Genomic DNA, 18,066 nt, shown 5'->3' on the forward strand with positions numbered 1-18,066 from the left:
TTCCCCTGCATCCCTGAAGCCCTAACCCAGCACCAGGACCATCTGCCCACAGCGAGCAGTGACATCCAGAAGTGTTTTGGCTTTGTCCGTGCGAGCACCTCGGGCCGTGTACGCATCCAGGCTGCTCAGCCGGCACCGCGGGCTGAACCGGCACCTGGGACGTCACCGGGCACCGTCACACTGTGTGACGCAGCCTGGCATGGAGGAATGCCCCGTGGTTTCGATCCCATGTGAGCGCTGAGTTGCCTCGGAGGGCGTCCTCGCCCGGCGCTGACTCAGCGGCAGCCGCCGCATACAGAACCGCTCCAGCACCCTCCAGCCGCCGGCACGGGGGGAGACGGGGAGGACGTGGCTGGGGAGCAGGAGGCGTGGGGACATCAGGACACCATCGGGACACCCTCGGAAAGAGAGCAGGGAGAAGAAGCGTGGCAGCTGATCCGTGCCGAGGAGGCTCCCACGCCGCAGGGCTGATCCAGGTGGGTGGCGGAGGTGGTGCTGGTCCCCTGCTGGTCCAGCGCCAGCAGAATGGGGCTGGGTGAGCCGGTGAAGGGGTCATAACCCTGTACCTCTGGAGCAACTTCTCCAGGGAGGAGGTGACCTGGTGTGCCATGTGAACGTGGCTGGACTGCCCACTCCAGGAGGGAGAGCAGCTGGGGCCACACTGGGCAATGCCCAGAGCTCAGATCCCCGCGCTCCGACTGGGTTTGGGGCATGGGATTATGTGGCCGTGTTTCTGGAGCTGTTCGGAGGGCGGCTCCGCTCGGCTCGGCTTGGCTCGATGCAGCCAAGCTCGGTGTGGCCGTGCCAGGGCAGCGGCTCAGCACCGCAGGAATGTGGAGCAGCAGGTTGTAACCGGCCGGGCTGTCCATGCTGGGGAGGGGACCCCAAGCTGGCCACAGGCGGCTGTTCCAGGGGTCCCGTATCCTTGTCCCTGCACTTCGACAGCCGTGGCTTGGCTGAGCATCTGGTACAAGGCTGAGCTCCAGTGCCTGACATGGGGACATTTTCCCGCTTTGCCTTGCCTGGGGGGCATTTTTGCACCCCTGTGCTGAGTCGGGGAGCCCTCTCTGTGCTGGGCACAGGTACAAGGACAGTGAAGCTGGCCATTGGCACAGGGGCTGGGCAGCACTGGACCCGAGGGGTCGGGCAAAGGGGTGCAAAGAGCTGCCCGGGGAGGAGGCAGGAGGATTTGTGCCGGTCCTGGGACCATTCTCAGCTGTCGCTACGCCTGGCCGCCCCCCTGCAGACATTTTCCAGGTCAGGAGGCAGCATGTCGCCCCAGGCAGGGGACGAGGACGGGGACAGGGACAGCCAGCCTCCCCTGGGCCACTCGTCTGTCACAGCGTGTCAGGGGGATGCACCGTGTGCTGTGCAGGGACCCTGCTGGGGTCCGGATTCTGGGGGTGCTGGGGCTGACACGCTGGCACCCGTGGGCTGGCAGGGGGTGCAGACATGGTTCAGCTGTGGCTCAGCCATGGCTCGGCGGGGCTGTGGGTGCCAGGGCTGGCTCCTGCCGCCGGCGGTCAGTGCTGGGACAGGCGCTGGGCTGCTCCCAGGAAGTTTGTGCAGGCAGGTGAGCGGGTGACGGTGGCAGCCGCCTGCTCGGGGCTGCCATGGAAGCGAGTGAGGCCACAGCACACCGGCCCCCGTCCTGCCCACCACTGCACCGGGTGAGTGCTGGGGCTTGCTGTCACATCCTCAGGGCTCATCAGTACCCCAAATCGGGACCCTCAGGGGGAATCTCAGAGCAGCTTGGGAAAGGGGTGGGGAAAAGGGTCTGACCCACATATTCCTCTGTGTGCCCTGCCATTGCCAAGCCTCTCTGGATATTGGGGCCACTCTGGGTGTGTCCACCCCTGGTCAGGGGACTGCAGAAGGGTGCAGGGCTGGTTTGGGTGCCCTCCCCCCCCTTTTCGCTGTGGGCGGGCTGATGTCTCTGCGTGGCCGTTGTGGCGGCTGCGCTTGTTGGGGTTGGCAGGGACCCAAGGACACGGGGTGCACAGGGCCCCACGCTGCTCCGAGCACACCGCGGCCGGGGAAGCACGAGTGGAAACAAACCCCCGTGAACTCCACGTACTTTCCAAGGAGCTCCAGGATGGGAGCAGGGAGCCTGGGTGCAGCCCCGGAGCTTGCGAGAGGGCTGAGAACTGAGGGAACAGCCGAGGGAGTGGAGCACCGAATCCACCAGCCCGGCAGGGTGGTGGGTGATGGCACCCTGGGCATGGGGAATGCACCCCTGGGAGCAGGCAATGCACCCCTGGGCACGGGTGATGCAAGGATGTAGATGAGACACCCCTGGGAGAAATCAGTGCTTCCCTGGGAGTGGGTGATGCACGCCTGAGTGAAGGAAATACACCCCCGGATGTGGGCAGTGCACTCCTGAGCACGGATGATGAGCACATGCAATGCACCCCTTGATGCGGGCGATGCTCCCCCGGCACCTGCGACCTGTGCAGAGCATCAATGAGGGGTGCTTGGCTCTCTCCGCCCCCCTCGCTCCCCAGGGTGCCCCTCGCCCGCGACCGGGACGCCCTCCCCGCCGGCGCCATTGGCCCCGGTGCGGTTTGAAGCAGGCGTGCGGCGCGGATTGGCCGGAGGAGTGTCGGGGAGGCTCGGCGGTGGCGGCGGAGGCGTGGTGACCGCCTTCAAATAGGCGGCCCGGAGCCGGCGGCGCAGCCAGTGCACAGCCCGGGTTGTCTTTGTCTGCCGTGGGGCCGGGGCGCGGGCAGGGGCAGCATCGCCGCCGCTCTCACTCCGGCCCCGCTCTCACTCCGGCCCCTCTTCGCAGCCGGCGGCACCTGAGCCCCTCGCTGCCCGTGGCGGCCGCCCACCCCGTGTCCCTGTGCCGGCACAGAGGATGCCCGTCGAGGCGCTACAAGCCGGTGACACCATGAAGGGGGTGACGGTGACGGCGCCTTTCACCTCGGCCATGCCCGTCCGCATCCTCCGCAAAGGGCCCGCGTATTTCCGTCGGCACGCCGAGCCGGGGGCCGGGAAGCCCAGCGCAGTGGAGAGGCTGGAGGCCGACAAGGCCAAGTACGTGAAGAGCCAGAGGGTCGCCAGCACCAAGCAGGAGCCGGTGAAGCCGCTGCTGCTCAAGCAGCCCCTCTTCACCCCCGGGGTGCGCCGGGCTGTTCTCACCCCCAGCCGCAGGGCATCCCCGGGGCCGCGTCGCGCCGATGCTGCCAGCCCGAAGACCTCCCTTGACCTGGAGATCCTCAACAACCTCATCAACCTCTGTGACAGCCCCTTCCCTAAGGTGGAGAGCCCGCTGGGCAGGGAGTGCAGGTGGCGGGCGGAAGCGCCGGCGGTGGAGGGGGCTGTCAAGCTACCGGAGAGCCCGGCCACCACCAAGCCCCCCGGCAGTGTGGCCGTGCGGAGAGTGGACGTCCGTCCCTGTGGAGCTCCGCGGAGCCCAGTGACACCGGTGCCTGCATCCCCCATCCCAGGTGGGCTGCCTATGACCCCGTCCCGGAGCTCACCCGCCCGACCCGAGAGCGCCCGCCGGCAGCCGCTGCTGCACCGCTCCAAGTCGGACCTGAGCGACCGGCTCTCGCGGGCCACCGCCGACCTGGAGCGCTTCTTCAACTACTGTGGCCTTGACCCCGAGGAGATGCAGGACATGGGGGCTGAGCGCTTCGCCCGCGCCAGCTCCGACATCGTGTCCCTCAAGTTCCACAGCGTGAGCACGGCCAGCTCGGAGGGTGGCCACTCGCCACCCAGCGCTGCCACGCCGGAGGGGCGGCCGGCCGAGCGCGTGCCCTACGGCATCTCCATCATCGAGCGCAACGCCCGTGTCATCAAGTGGCTCTACGGGCTGCGCCAGGCCAGGGAGCCCCAGCAGGTCTCTGATGTGTAGCAGTGCCACGGTGGGCACCGGGGATGGGTTGCTCATAAGTGGGCAATGCTGGATGGGGACAGAGCACAGGCTGTGCCCTGGGAGGAGCAGGGACCTCTTGGGGGTGACAGGACCCTTGAACTCAGCCCTGCTGTGCTGCAGCATCACCGGCCCGATGTGGTCACCAGGGATCCATTGTCAGAGCCCTGTGCCAGCACTGGAGAGCCAGGTCCCTGCAAGCCTGTGGGAAGGCAGAGGACACGTGTCCCTGGGTGTGTGGCTGGTCTCCAACACCCACGGGGCCCCATGTGTGGCTGCCCTGCCTGCACTGCTGGCAGCTCCTGCCTGTCCTGCCTCTCACCAGCACCCATGGTTGGGGTGCAAGGGGCTGGTTCCCCCTGCATGGAACAGGGACACTGCACCGAGAGGGTCCCACTGCCTGGGGTGGTGGTCACATCCTGGTGGTCCCAGCTCATTGCTGAAGAAAAGCCTGGTGCTTTGAGGGGTGAGGGGGAAACCTGACCCCCTGCTTCAAGCTGCCCAGGGCTGTGTGTCTGTGTGAGTGTCTGCGGGTGCCTGCGTTCCCCCCCCCCCCAGCTGCCAGTAGGCACAAAGCTCCCACCATGCTGGGCCCAGTATTTATGAAGACAACAGTTCCTGTTTTCTACTCTTTTTTCTAATATTTGATCTGTAAATAATAATAATGATAATGCAACTGGTTTTATTAAACGCCTGTGTTTTGGAGGCTGTGTGTTGTCTCTTGAGGCAGTGGAGGTCGGGATGGAACAGGGACCCTTGGGGTGCTGTAGCTCTGCAGGGCTGTGGGTGCTGAGCCGATGGGTGCTGGAAGGGAATCATGGGTTCTGTGCTGCCGTGTGCCAGCGCGGGGCCCAGCGGGTACGGCAGGGCAGCGGTTGGGTCTGGCAGGTCCCGGCAGAGCCCCAGCTGTTGGGATTTCCCTCTGTGCCATGCACCCTCCCCTGCCTCCTTCCCTCACTCTGGCAAAGCTTGGCCAGGTCCCAGCCCTTCAAGAACTGGGAGATGGGAGCGGCAATAGCAGAGACCTCCCAGGTGGGCTGGGATCAAAGTCGGTGCAGGGAGCGCTTTGAAGATGAAAAGCCCCGTGTGTTCTCCCAGGGCAGCCTTGCATGGCACCGCAGCCCTCCTGGCACCTCAGGTGCCACCTGTGCCCTGTGGTCCCCATGCTCCGGATGCATCCCATGCAGGCACGTGTCTGCTGGGGAAGGTGACATCAAAGCCACCAGCAAGCGGATGCACACAGGGGACCCTACCTGGACCCTGGGCTTGCCGCTGCCTCCCTTCAGTGCCAGCCCCCTTAGGCAGCACCAGGGGCCAAGGCAGCACCAGGGGCCCCTTGACCAGGGCTTCCATCCAGTGCTTGGGGTCCCCAGAAAAGCTCTCATAAAGAAGAATTTACCACCCCAGCTTGATTCCTGAGCTGTTGTGTGTCCACCCAGATCCCCTGCCTGGGGTGCAGGATCCGACTCCTGCTGGGGTATTGTTAGGTCCAGCTGCTGGGAATGTGGAGGGCAGGACGTGGTGTCAGGACGTGGTGACAGGACATGGTCACAGGACATGGGGATGGTATCTGGCTGTGACTCAGGCTGAGGAAGTGCTCTGGGGAGCACACACACCCCCAGGGGATCCTTAATGATGGCACATGGGGCACTGGGTGCCTTCCCAAGGAAAATACCCCGGAAACCAGAGGGTGACAGGGACCCGAGGCACTCGCTTGGGGACAGGCTTTGCCCTTGGGGAAATCTGGGAGGGAACCAGATCCTTGCTGGTGGCTGGGACCGGCTGTGCTGCCGGATTCCTCAGCATGGTGTGTCCCAGGGCTTGGTCTAAATTTGCTTCTATGGCTAAGGAGAAGGGGAGGGCCCCCACCAGTCCCCAGCCAGGCAACGGCTGAGCAGCCACATGTCCCTGAGGTGCTGCCAGTCCTTGGTGTGGCTCTGGTGTCCCATGTCCTGCATGAATGGGACCTGACATGGCCATCCAAAGCCCTGGGTGCTCATACGTGCATGCATGACCCTGTGCATGCAGGATGTGTGTGTCTGTGTGTCCATGCCCTCACATGTTTGTGAGCAGTGTTTCAATGTGCACACACAGATGCACAGACAGCAGCCGTGTTCCTGAGGCAGAAGTCTCCATCTGACCCCTGCCCATGGGACTGCCAGCATGAAACCCTGGCACAGACGTGTTCAGATGTGCGTGTTCCCCCCCGGAATGCCCTCCCCCCCATCGCCTGTCCTCACTGGGGACAGCAGGACAGCGCCGTGCTCCCTATCGCTTTCCCTGGCAGCTGCTTCCCGGTGGCTCCGGTTTCATGGGGAGTGCAGCTGAGCCCATCAGTTATTTCCAGAGAGGAGGGACAGCCGGGGAAATGTCCATCACCCTCACCCTCTGTGCTGAGATTCCCCATGGGTGCCCCTTGTGCAGGCAGGAGGTGCAGGCAGGCAGCCAGGACAGAAGGAAAACCAGCAGCGCCGCCCCCCGTGTTTTCCATTTTTTAATTATTCCCCACTGATGAGCATCTTCTGGAAGCGCCAACAACGTCACGTGCTTTAATCAGTGTTAATTAGCGGGTGCCTCGGGACAGTGATGAGGGCAGGCAGCAGGAGCCCCCCCGCTGCTGCGTGCACAGCCGGTGTCGGTGCCAGCACCCACCACTTCCCGCCTCCCGGCCCCTTTAACCCACAGCCCCCTCCCCACCCACGACCCCCCAGCCCCTTCCTGCCGATCCTGGGGCCCTGCCAGCCCCTGCCAGCACAGTGTCTGCTCCCAGCAAGCGCCGTCCAGAAATGGGCCACTGACCATCCCAGGACTGGTCCCCATGAGGGTCCCCAAGGACATCCCCTGCTGTTCCCGTCCTCTCTGAGGGCTGGAGAAACCCAGCTCCATCCCGTGAGGAGCAGTGCCTGTCCTGCCATACATGGGGACAGTGGCTCAGGCCATGCTTTGGAGGGGACAGCCTGTGGCCCTCTGCATGGCTGTGTCTGGACAAAAGGGGAAGGAGGGATGCCACCAGCCCCCCCATGCTCATGAGGATTCCTGTCCCACCCCAGCCCCTCTAATCCTGCAGGAGAACAGGATGGTGGGGGATTTACAATATCCAAAACCAGTGAAAAGGCAAAGCCCCCATCATTTCTGGGGCCCCTCTGAATGCACATGGTCCCAGTGGTTTTCAGAGCCCCATCACTGGGGAGGTCTTGGAGCCCTGTCCCCAAGACAAAACCCTGAGGCCCAGCAGAAATTCAGAGAGAGAAGCTGAGGCAGGATCAGGGGGTTTCCATATGCTGAGCCCACTTTGGCAGGTTTGGCTTTGTTCCCCTCCAGCTCCTGCAGCTCCAGCTCCTGCAGCGCCCTTCACCCCTGCCCACGGTTCCCCTCCAGCATGGCTGTGGTGACACTGCAGGCTTCTGGAAAATGAGATAAACAAGAGTGAAAAATATAACTCATGGCAAAAGTTCCCTGCAGCAGCTGGGGCATCTTAGCTGCCCCTAACCATCCCTCGTCCCCGACTTCTCCCTCAGCGCTGGCACTGGCCACAGGCACGTTAGAAGCTGGTGGGTCGGATCATCATGCGGGTGCCCTTTAGGGAGTAGCTGGGCCCCTGGAAGTGGTGCCAGCGGATGCCATTGAGCTTGCGGATGTTGTTCCGGGCTGGGTAGTAGATGCCATTCAGGTTGGAGAGGCCACAGGCATCAAACCACCATCCTGTGGGAAGGGAACAGGGCGGGAGGGTGGCATCGCAGGCTGGCACCCACGGGTGCTATGTGGGGGTGTCCCCCTGCTCCACTCACCTCCCGAGAGCATCTGGGCGCACTTGCAGAGACAGTTGTCGTTGTCAGCGTCACGGGTGCTGAATTGGGTGCCCTGCAGTGCCAGGCCGCTCTGCTGCCCAGCCGTGCCACTGTAGTCCTGCAGCGACAGCCTGTGCCCAGCAGGAGCACAGCCACTGTCACTGCTGGCTGCCGGGGCAGGTCACAGAGCCCTCAGCACTGCTCAGGGGCTGCCAGGAGCTGAACACAGCACAGAGGGATGCGGGCAGAGATCCTGCGGTTTCAGCTTGGCCTCCTGTCCTTGGTCCCCAAGGGTGGAGGTTGTGCTATGCTGGGGCAGAGAGGACCCCCCGAGTCTCCTCCCGTCCTCTTGCTGGGGGTCAGCTCAGTGCATGCATGGGATGGATGGTGCAGGGGATGTCTGGGGTCTGGTTCCACCTCCAGCCCATCAGTGAAGCCCCCCAGCTGCTGTCCACTCTCCTGCCCATGGCCAGGAGCACACGGTCATGGCAAGCTGGGCATCAGGAGTGCAGCATCCCTCCCTAGACGTGCACAGCCTGGGGATGCCCAACACCCCTGGGAATGTCTGGTGGCCACAGCTGCATCACCTCCCTTGCCCAAACAACGAGCCCCAGTGCGAGTGCCCAGGTTGCTGCCTGGGATAGGAACTCCCACTGGGATGGCAAATCCCACTGCCTTGATGCGATTTTATACATTAAAAATCTACTTCTCAGGAGCCCAGGGAGAGATGAAAGTGTCCCAGCAACGTGCCCGGCACCTGGCATCATAACTATACCAGGACAACTCAGTGAAGCCTATGGTGATCCTGCACCTCCCTGGGGCACACATCCAGCCCTTGCCCCTGGCCATTGCTGCCCACAGGGCCTGGGGACAGTCAGAGATGGGGAGTGCTGGGTGGCCATCCCCACAGTGCCTCTCTCCTACCTGTAAAACTGCCGCTCACTCCCCAGCTGGAATTTCCTGTAGTGGGCATACACCTGGCTGCCCTCCCAGTCCTGCAGCTCGACCCTCAGGGCGTAGGGCACCCGGCTTGTCAGCAGGTGCACGGCCTCGTTCCCCAGCCAGTATTCCCCTGCCACGTCCCCAAAGCCCTGTGGAGCAGCAGGGTGGGTGACTTCAAGGTGCCTGGGGTGCCCCCAGGGTGTCCCCCTCCCTGGTCAGGTACACACCTGCTTGTACTCCCTCCAGCTCCTCTGGAAGCTGAGGCTGCCGTTGGCACGAATCTGGATGATGGTCCAGCCCCCTCGATCCGTCTCCATGTCACAGTACACCTGCAAGGGGAGTGAGGGACAGGCTGGGGGTGCCTTGGAGTGGGCGGCCAGGTGCATCCCTGCCAGGCTGGGCAGCTCGGCGCAGGTGCTCTATGGGTACTGGGGCTGGCTGAGGGGCTGGTGAGGGTGTGCCATTGCCATGCCCAGTGCCTGGTTGGGGGGAGGTCTCTCCTCCCTCCATGGCTGTGGGTAGGGGCTGGAGTCTGGTGCTCATAGGTCAGGGTGCCTTTAAAATCAGTTTTATACCCCCATTTGGAAGGCTGTGCTTTCACCCCATGGATGCTGTCTTCGCCCCTGTGCAGCCCCCAAGGCTGGATGGGGTGGAGAAACTGCTCTGGGACATGCCAGGCAACAGGGATCTGGTGTGGGGCTGGTGTGCACTGGGTGGGCAACACTCTGGGCTGCTGCAGGGAAGCCCTCTCTGGACTGTGCTCACCTTTTTGGGCTCGCTGAGGTTGGCAATGTGCAGGGTGTAGATGCCACTGGTGCGTATGCCCGCCCGGCGCACCTCGGCACAGTCCTGGAATTGCTGCTCCTGGCCAGGTGATACGGCTGTGGCAGAGAGGACAGTGAGAAGGCAGAAACCCTGATGACCCTGCAGCCCTGCCTGGTTTTGCTGCTCTTCCCTCTCCCTTTGGATGCCTTTGTGCTCACAGATTATTTTTTTCCTTCTGCGCCATCTCCGGAGGGCTGGGCAAGGCAGCTGTGCCACCGGGGCTGCTGCCAGCCTAGACCCAGGGGTTTGCCATGGCTGGGAATGGTATCAGGCTGTGGACCCACTCCCTGGGGCTCCAAGCTGCTCCTTGGTTGCAATGAGTGGATCATTTTCTAGTGGAAGGTGTTCCTGCCCATGGCAGGGTGTTGGAAAGAGATGAGCTTTAAGATCCCTTCCAACCCAAACCATTCTATGATTGAACGATTCTGTGATTTTTGAGGTGAAGTCACTCAAGCTGAGCAGACCACAGGGGCACCCTGACACCCTCCTGGAAGGATGAGGAGGTTTCCCACTGCCCCCACTCTGCCCGCACACACCGCTCACCTCTGCCCTGGGAGACAAGGTGCACCAGGCTCTGGACAGACTGGAGGAGCTGGAGCTGCTGGCGCTGGAGCAGGCTGGTGTTGGCACTGGCAGCCAGCAGCGTCCTTTCCATCTCCTCGATGGTGCCACTCTGCCGGCTCAGCAGCCGCTGCAGCTTCTCCTTCTCCAAGTGGGCCCCCGCCAGCTCCGCCTGCTGCTTCGTCTCCATCTCCAGCACCCGCACCTCCAGGATGCTGGGAGTGGGATGCAGCGGTGATGGGGTGGCAGAGTGAAGCCAGCTGCAGCTGCAGTGTCCCAGCGTGTCTGCAGGGACCCACTGCTGTCCCCATCCCCTGCTGCACCCCCTGAATTGTACCCTTACACCTGGGATGTGGCCAGCCAGGGGAACTCAAAGCCCAAGAAACCCTGCTGGGGTTATGCAGGGACCCCAGCCAGCACCTGGAGGGGTTCAAGCCCCCTCAAAGCGCAGTGTGAGGTGGGAGAGACTGGCCTCCTTGGGGGGTCCAAGGGCTGTGGGGGTCCCTGAGCTGCCCCAGCCCCTACTTGTTTCTGTTCTGCAGCTTGTGGATCTCGTTGGTCTGCAGCAGCAGCTGCTTCTCCAGCTTGGTGGTGGACAGGGAATTCTCCTGGAGCTGCATCTCGATGCGCCACGTCTGATTCAGCACCTGCCTCGGGAGCAGAGGGGAGTGTTGGCATCAGCAGCCAGAGCCACACACACCCCTGGTGTCACCGGGCTGGCTGGTCTCTGGCACACAGCCCTGGTACCTCCGCCACTGGGCATTAAACCCTGTGTCACCTCAGGGAATTGATTTTATCTGCAGACAAATCATGCCATCCACCACGGTCTCAGGGTGGTGGGGATGTTGGGACACACAGGCCACGGGCCATACCTGGGCCTCCACATCAGTGAGCTTGCGGCTCTGCTCGGCGCTGCGGTTGAGGAGGGAGCTGCCGATCTCCAGCATGGTGGCAGTCTGGTTCTGCGCTGCCGTCTGCCGCAGCTCCGCCATCTCCGGCTTCATGCTGCTCTGGATGTAGCTCTCCAGCTGTGCAGGGAAGTGGGGATGCAGTGGGTCATTTGGGCACCTCTCTGGTGTCTCAGCATCCCAGCCGAGCCTGGCACCACTGGGCACAGCCTCCAGGCACAGCCCTGTGTCTCTGCATAGCTCGACCCACCAGGCCCATTCAGGGCCCTTAGAATCTTATGAGAGGACAGAGCGAGATGAGCTGCTGCAGGGGAGGCTCCTCAGGCACCGGCTGCCAAGTTTCCTGGGCTGTGGTACCAGCTGGGGCCTGGCACGGACTTCTGTATGCCCAGGTGTGCTGGTGAGCTGGGTGCCGAGCAGCCAGGCAGCGAGTGGCTGGCATTGGCATTGGCATCAGTACTGACATCAGCATCAGCTGCCAGCCCCCAACCACTGGTTTCCCAGGGCTGGGGATATGGAGGGTGAGGGGACACCATCAGCCAGGGAAGGTGGGTGTCCGGCACCCGGTGCTGCCCCACCATGTGGAAGTACTCGGGGCTGGGAAGGAGCTGGCTGCCGCCACAGCTCGGACACAGCTGAGATGACGCTTCCGCTTTCCCAGCCCGCGGGGGAGCCGCCTTTCCCAAAGGCTTTGCTATTTCTGGCAGCCCTGCCATGAGGTTCCCATTCAGCCCCTCCCCAGGGTGATGGCCTCGGTGGGGGCACGGTCCCTCGGCGGGGGCCACGGGGAGCGGAAGGGGCCGCGCTGCCGCCCACGCTGGGAAAGCAGCCCCTGAGAGCAGGAGGGACGGGGGCTGCCCAGCTCCCTGCACCCCACAGATCCTGCTGTCCTGCAATGCCCAGATCCCGCTCCCTGCCTGAGCTCCCCAGTGCTGCAGGCAGAGCCCCACATCCCCCTGCATCTTGCGGGGTTGTGGACCAGAACCAGCAGGGCTGGGATGCTGCTCTCTGGGCGGTGTGGAAAGCAGGCAGTGGTGACAGGATGTTCTGCACCATGGTGGGAATGCCGTGGTGCTGGGATGCTCGGCACTGTCGGGCGGGCAGCGGTGCTGGGATGTTTGTTTGATGATCATGATGGGCAGCAATACCAGGGTGTTCAGCGCCATGGCAGGCAGCAGCATTGGGATACTCAGTGTGGGAGTGGGGCCGGCAGCGGGCCAGGGCACAGGGCTCTGCACTTGTTTGGCATGATGAAATCCCACTGTTCCCTCCTCCCCGGCATCAGGCAATGGCAAAACCATCACCCCACTGTCAGCACCCATGTGGGGCAGGAGGGTCTCGGGGTGGGAAGGTCCCAGGGCTGACCATCCCAGCCAGCATTGCCTGCACCTCCTTCCCTGGGGATTTTCCCTCGCAGGAACATGCTCTCAGGGAGGAAGCGGGGAGAGGTCGGAGAGCCACGTCTGGAAAACATTTCCCCGAGCTGAGGGATTGCTGGAGAGTTTCCCTTTAACCACGTCGTTAATCTTGTTGCTTCACAGGGCTTGGGGAGGCCTTTTCTCCCTCTCAATCTTGCTTTTCGCTTTTTTTTTTTTAAATAAACATATCTGTGAGCCGAGGGCAGAACATACCCACGGAAAAGGTCAGGCTGGCACGAGGAAGGGTGAGAGCTCTGGAGACGGAGCCCTGGGTCCTGGCTCCAGCAGCTCCCTGGGAGCTGGAGAGGGGCACAGTGTCCCCAGCCATGGGTGGCATAGGGGACACAAGTGGGACAGGCTGTGCCAAGGACAGGGAATCCTTGATCCCCCCTCCTTCATCTCATGGGTGCTGATGTGAGCTGGGCTCTCCTGAGCTCAGAGACTCATTTCTCCACCGTAAGTGCAGAGCTGGTGGGAAAGCTGTGGTGCAGTTTTGGTCACCCCAAAACATCACCGTGGAGCAGGAGGAAACTCAGCCACTTGCTGTCCCCATGCTGGGATCCCATTGCCCACACCTGGATCATCCTGTACTGCCTTCTTGCAGCCACATCCCTCCCCTGTCCCAGTTCCTATCCTGGCCTGGCATTTCTAAACATTCCACAAGCACTGGCTGGGGGATCCTTGAGCTACACATGGGTGGAAAACCCACACCCCTGCACCCATCCCAGGGTGAGCAGCACCAGCCCCTGTGCCTCAGGCACCTCAGAGCTGCCAAACTGCCACTGAAGACCCCCTCCAACCCCATGTCCCCTCCTAGACCCAGCGGTACAATCAAATGTTTGTGTTCGAACTAAAATTAATTCCTCCTGAGACAGGAGCAGCTGAAGTGTCCTTGTGTGCTGGGTCCTTGCCATGTCCCAAGCAAGAGGTGCTGAGTGGACCAGCTCCCCAGTGCCGTGGGTGGGGGTCCTGGAGGAAGCTGGTGCTGGAGATGCCTGAGGGGGCCTGGGGAGCCCTGTTGGGTACCAGGAGATCTCCCAATTTCTTAGCATGTTCCAGGGCTCCCCATGCCAGGGCAGAGCAGACGGGGATGCAACATTGTTTACGACCTGTCCCTGAACCCAATGCCTCATTTGAGCCCGCGCTTGTTTGTTCAGGGCTGGAGTCTGACCAAAACAAGCGTTCTTGGGCAGCTCTGCTGAAATTTGGGAAGCTGAGGAACAACAGCAAAAATCATAGCTTCAAGCTGCCTCTGAAAGGAGAGAGCCATGCTACAGGATGGGACGGGATGGGATGGGATGGGGTGGGATTGTTGTGATGGGATGGATGGATAGAACAGGATGGGGATGGGGATGGGGATGGGGTACTGGCTGCTCAGTGCTTCACTGCCTTGTGCTCCTTGTGCCTGTAGTGAGGGGCATTGGTGCCCACAGCTGTCCAGATGTGCAGTCCCACTTTGCCTGTGGCTGAGTGCTCTGGACAGGGCCATGTGCACCCGTGGTGGGACCCCAGTCCCCTGCCTTGCTCGGCCGTACAAAGGCTGCCCTCATCCCAAGGGAAGCTCAGAGCTGGCCTGGGCACACAGGGCACAAAGACACCAGAGCACAGGGACACCGAGGCAGAGAGCTGAGGGCACAGGGACCTCAGGATGGTGTGCACCCAGCAGGTTCCACAGTGATGGAGATTCAGTGCCACCAGCCAGGTTGTCATTGGCCCTGCTGACCCTTCTGCAACACCCTGGGCTGGCTTCCAGCAGAGCCACAGTTCAGCGTTTTCCCAGCTCCTGAGGAATTTGTTCTCTAGGATGGCTGAGGGGACAAGGAACAACGTCCTGCATGTCCCTGCTGCCTGCACTGTCCCCCACAGCCAGGGTGGCTACCCAAGCAGCGTGGCTGGCACAGACCATCCCCAGGACCCCCACTCAGTGTGTTGGCCCCCTCCCAATCCCTGAGGGCTGTGGGGGCTCGGCACAGGGACATCACCCAGGAAATGGGAGTGCACAGGCACACAGGTCCCATTGCAGCCTGGCGGGACACCACCGGACATGCATGTGACTCTGCTGGGTCAGTGACAGCTGGGGACAAGCTGCTTCCCCTCTTATCAGCACAGGTACCCAGTGTTCCTGGCATGGCCCCCCAGGGATGTGTCCCCTGGGACGAGCTATTCCTGGGTCTGACGAAGGCAGCTGCAGTCAGCTGGTGGGGACTCCAGGAAGGAAATGCTGCTTCCTGCCTCAGGCATTGGGGACGGGGCGAGACAGTGGGGGCTGGGGGGGGGCAACCGTGTGGGTACACAGCCCCACTGGTGTGGCACCCCACTGCCCCCACCCTGCACCACCCACAGGCCACCCAGGAGCCATGGGTCCCACACAAAGTGTCACCAAGTGCTGGGAGCTATTCCAGAGCCTGTAAGAGGGAAAATGATGAAGCTGGAGAGATTTTGATGGCCCCTGCCCTCGGGACCCTTGCCCTGCCACTGGCCAAACCACTTCCCAGTATCCTCGCCCAGAACCTGGAATGCTGATCCCCAAGGGATGCTTGGCATGGCTAACGCAGCCAGGACCACGAGGAGCCCTATGGCAATGATGGGCAGGGAATACAGCCTCAGTGGGAAGTGATCTGGGTGATTGATCTGCAGCACCCATGAGCTGCAGCACCTGCAGAACCCTCAGCACACATCCCCTCCATACAGACAGTGCCTGATGCCAGCTGCACTCCTGCAGGGGAAAGCTGACCTGGATGCTCAGGTGGGCACAGGCCCCAGTGCCCACAGCTGTGCCACAGGGATGCTGCATGCGTGGGTGCTGGACACAGATCCCTGGCCACAGCCCCCCGCTGCCTGTCCCTACACACACACACCCCCCACACACCCCACACCCCACACACCCTACACCCCCCACACACCCCACACCCCACACACCCTACACACCCCACACCCCACACACCCTACACACCCCACACACCCCACACCCCACACACCCTACACACCCCACACACCCCACACCCTACCTTCAGCAGCCACTGGGTGCTGTTCTCCAGGATCCTCTCGAGGTGCCGCAAGCGCTGGGCAGCCCCGTGCCCGGCGGTGCCGGCCGGCGAGTCCCGCTGGAGCAGCACGCTGGCCGGGCCGGGGACAGGAGCGGGGGCGGCCGGGCAGGGCAGCGGGTCGGCCTCGGGCAGCACGAAGGTATAGCTGCAGCGGCCGTGCTGCACGCGGTGGTAGCGCCGGCGGCCGCCGCCCTCCAGCGCCCGGCGCTGGGCTCCGGCAGCGCACAGAGCCGTCGTGGCACAGGTCAGGGCCACGAGGCCGAGGCTGAGCGCCCGCATGGCGCGGGGGTCCCCGCGGGACCGGGATGCCACGGCGGGGGATGCGCCGGCAGCTTGCTCCGTGCAGGGATGGGTCAGTGGGCGCTCGCCGCCGCGTCGAAGCGCGGCGATTTCGGCATTTCCTCCCTCTGAGCCGGCGCTGGCCGCCCCGGCCTTTTATCGCCAGCCCTCGCAGGGGGAGAGGGGAGAAAAAAAAAAAGAAAAACAAAGGAAAAAATCTGTTTAAAAACAATACTTCTATCTTTTTTCTTTCCTCTGAGTCCACTGCGGGGAGATCAAGTTTCACACGTGATCTATAAATGTCTCACACACACTCTCACACACACTCGCACACGCAGCCCCGTCCCTCCCCCGGCCGTTCTCTGCACAACTCACTGCACCTCCCGGGATGGGCAGCACCACGGCAGCACCGAGCCCTCCCACCCTCCAGCCCTGCACCCTGCGAGTCCCCCCGATCAGCACCCGCTGGGACTCACCACATGCAGGCACCCCCATCCCAGGCAGCACAGCTCCCTCCCCGAGTCCCAGCTATTTATAATGCCAGCGGGAGCCAGGCCTGGATTTCACTGCTCTGGCATGGGATGAGCCCGTGGGGACCAGGAGTGGGGCTGGGTCCCAGGCAGAGCTTGGCAGGACACAGCCAGACTGTGTGTGGGGCTTGGCGTGCCCAGATCCCAGGCCAGGGGTCTGCCGGGAGCTGTTGGGCAGAACTGGGGAACACCACATCTGCCAGGCCATGTACTGGGATAGGATCTGGGCTGTGTCCCCCAGGAGGAGATAATCCCAGTGGTGAGGACAGGCTGCCAAGGGGATTCTCAAGCATCTCAGCAGAGGGGGATTTTCTCCACCAGCCAGAAAAACCCCCTGGTGATTCCCAATCCCTGTGGAATGGCAATCCCAGTGTCACACTTGTCGCTTGCTCCAGTGCTCGCTCAGGCGAGTGATGCTGGTGGTACTTTAAATAAAAGCTTGAAATAAAATCTTTCCCCAGTGCCCCAGTGCTGGGGGGCCAGGGCACCGTGTCCCCCCACAGGGACCCAAGATGCCGAGCTGGGGAATGCGGATTACGCCGTGGCTACAGCCAGCATCCCAGTCCGGGATCTCCGGCAGCAACTCACGGGAATGGGGAAAACAGGGACGCAGGAGCGATGCTGAGGGTTTAATCCGTTTATTTGTCATGAAGCGAACGGAGGAGCTGCTCCGGCAGCTTTGTGCCGGTTCTGGGGCTGGCTCGATGCTGACACCCAGCGCTCCCGTCCTGAAGGGTCTGTGCAGCCCCCGCAGCCCCGACACAACGCGGCCAGCCCTGGCCTCCCCCTGCTCACGCTCAGGGCAGGGACGGGGAGTTCGGACCCCGGCAAACCCCGAATGCAGAGCTGCCTGCGGCTGGGACAGCGATTTAAGCACACACGTGGTATATATACACCAATGCAGCCCGCTGTGCCTGTGGACACATACAGCGTGGCAGGGAGGGACAGACTGGCAGGCCTGGGCTCAGCACCCCACGGTCACACACCCGGTGATGGCTGGGAGGGGGTTACAGCGCTGCTTCCAACACATCCCGGTTTGGGGATGCAGGAGGCAGCAGCATGCCCCGCCCACGCTGGCACTTACACTGTGTGCGTCCCTGTCCTAGACCGAATACAGCCGTGGTCACCACAAATTCCTGTGCCCATATCCAGCTGGGAGAGAAGCTCTTTGAGCCTCTCTGTGAGTCTAAAGACGGCAGGATTTGTCCCATGAGGATGCTGAGTGCTGGGCTGGCATAGTTCCCAGAAGGGTTCCCAGTTTGGGGGTCCAGCTGCCCCAGGACAGCGGGATTTGGCCCTTGGTTGTGCTTGTGGGGATGCTGAGCATGAGGCTGGGCTGCTGTGAGCAATGGCATGGTCCCCAGTGGGGTCCCAACCCTGGGAGTCTTGCTGCTTCCCATGCCTGTGGCTGAGGATGGGGAACACTATCCAGCACCTGGAGCAGCTCAGTGGTGCACTGTGTCCCCCAGCACACCCATAAAATCAGGACCCTGTGAAGCCAGGGCAGCTCCCAGCCCTGGGGGACGGTATCCAGGCAGGCATCAGCTTCATTAGCAGGGTCCAGCCCCTGGTCTAACCCCATCCCGCCCGTCTGGAGGAAGGGAAGGGATGGAGCAGGCTAGGGGAGAGAGAAGACCAGAGGAATAAAGGAGCCACCCCCTCCCCAAGCCCTAGGGCTTTGCTTTGGACATTGCAAATTAGATTTTCTGAAAAGGAAATGTTTTACAGGCCATAAATTGTCTCAAAAGAAAAGGGGGATGGGGCGGCAGAGAAAATTGTGCAATTTTTTTTTTTTATGGATGGAAAAACAGGGGTAATATGGCTGGACCACTGTGGCAGGAGCTGGCTGGGAGCTCCTGCCACAGTGCTCCAGCTCCCGTGCTGGTGCCTG

The 18,066-nt window shown here is 62.5% G+C and overlaps 2 protein-coding genes across 2 annotated transcripts; one reads left to right on the forward strand and one right to left on the reverse strand.

Moving 5' to 3' along the window:
* Positions 1 to 397: 397 nt before the first annotated feature.
* On the forward strand, positions 398 to 4,783 carry FAM110A (family with sequence similarity 110 member A). Its single transcript, XM_082292647.1, has 2 exons — positions 398 to 476; positions 2,789 to 4,783. The coding sequence occupies exon 2, from the start codon at positions 2,858 to 2,860 to the stop codon at positions 3,857 to 3,859; it is 1,002 nt and encodes a 333-aa protein (XP_082148773.1). The 5' UTR covers positions 398 to 476; positions 2,789 to 2,857; the 3' UTR covers positions 3,860 to 4,783.
* A 1,820-nt stretch (positions 4,784 to 6,603) lies between these two features.
* On the reverse strand, positions 6,604 to 15,957 carry ANGPT4 (angiopoietin 4). Its single transcript, XM_082293071.1, has 9 exons — positions 15,328 to 15,957; positions 10,866 to 11,021; positions 10,519 to 10,640; positions 9,976 to 10,208; positions 9,373 to 9,488; positions 8,835 to 8,936; positions 8,590 to 8,756; positions 7,666 to 7,796; positions 6,604 to 7,579 (listed from the first exon to the last, which is right to left on the reverse strand). Exons 1-9 carry the CDS (start codon positions 15,643 to 15,645, stop codon positions 7,419 to 7,421), a joined length of 1,506 nt encoding a protein of 501 aa, XP_082149197.1. The 5' UTR covers positions 15,646 to 15,957; the 3' UTR covers positions 6,604 to 7,418.
* Between the last annotated feature and the right edge of the window lie 2,109 nt (positions 15,958 to 18,066).

This window comes from Coloeus monedula (assembly GCF_965178545.1).
Source record: "Coloeus monedula genome assembly, chromosome: 17".
Classification (NCBI taxonomy): Eukaryota; Metazoa; Chordata; class Aves; order Passeriformes; family Corvidae; genus Coloeus; species Coloeus monedula.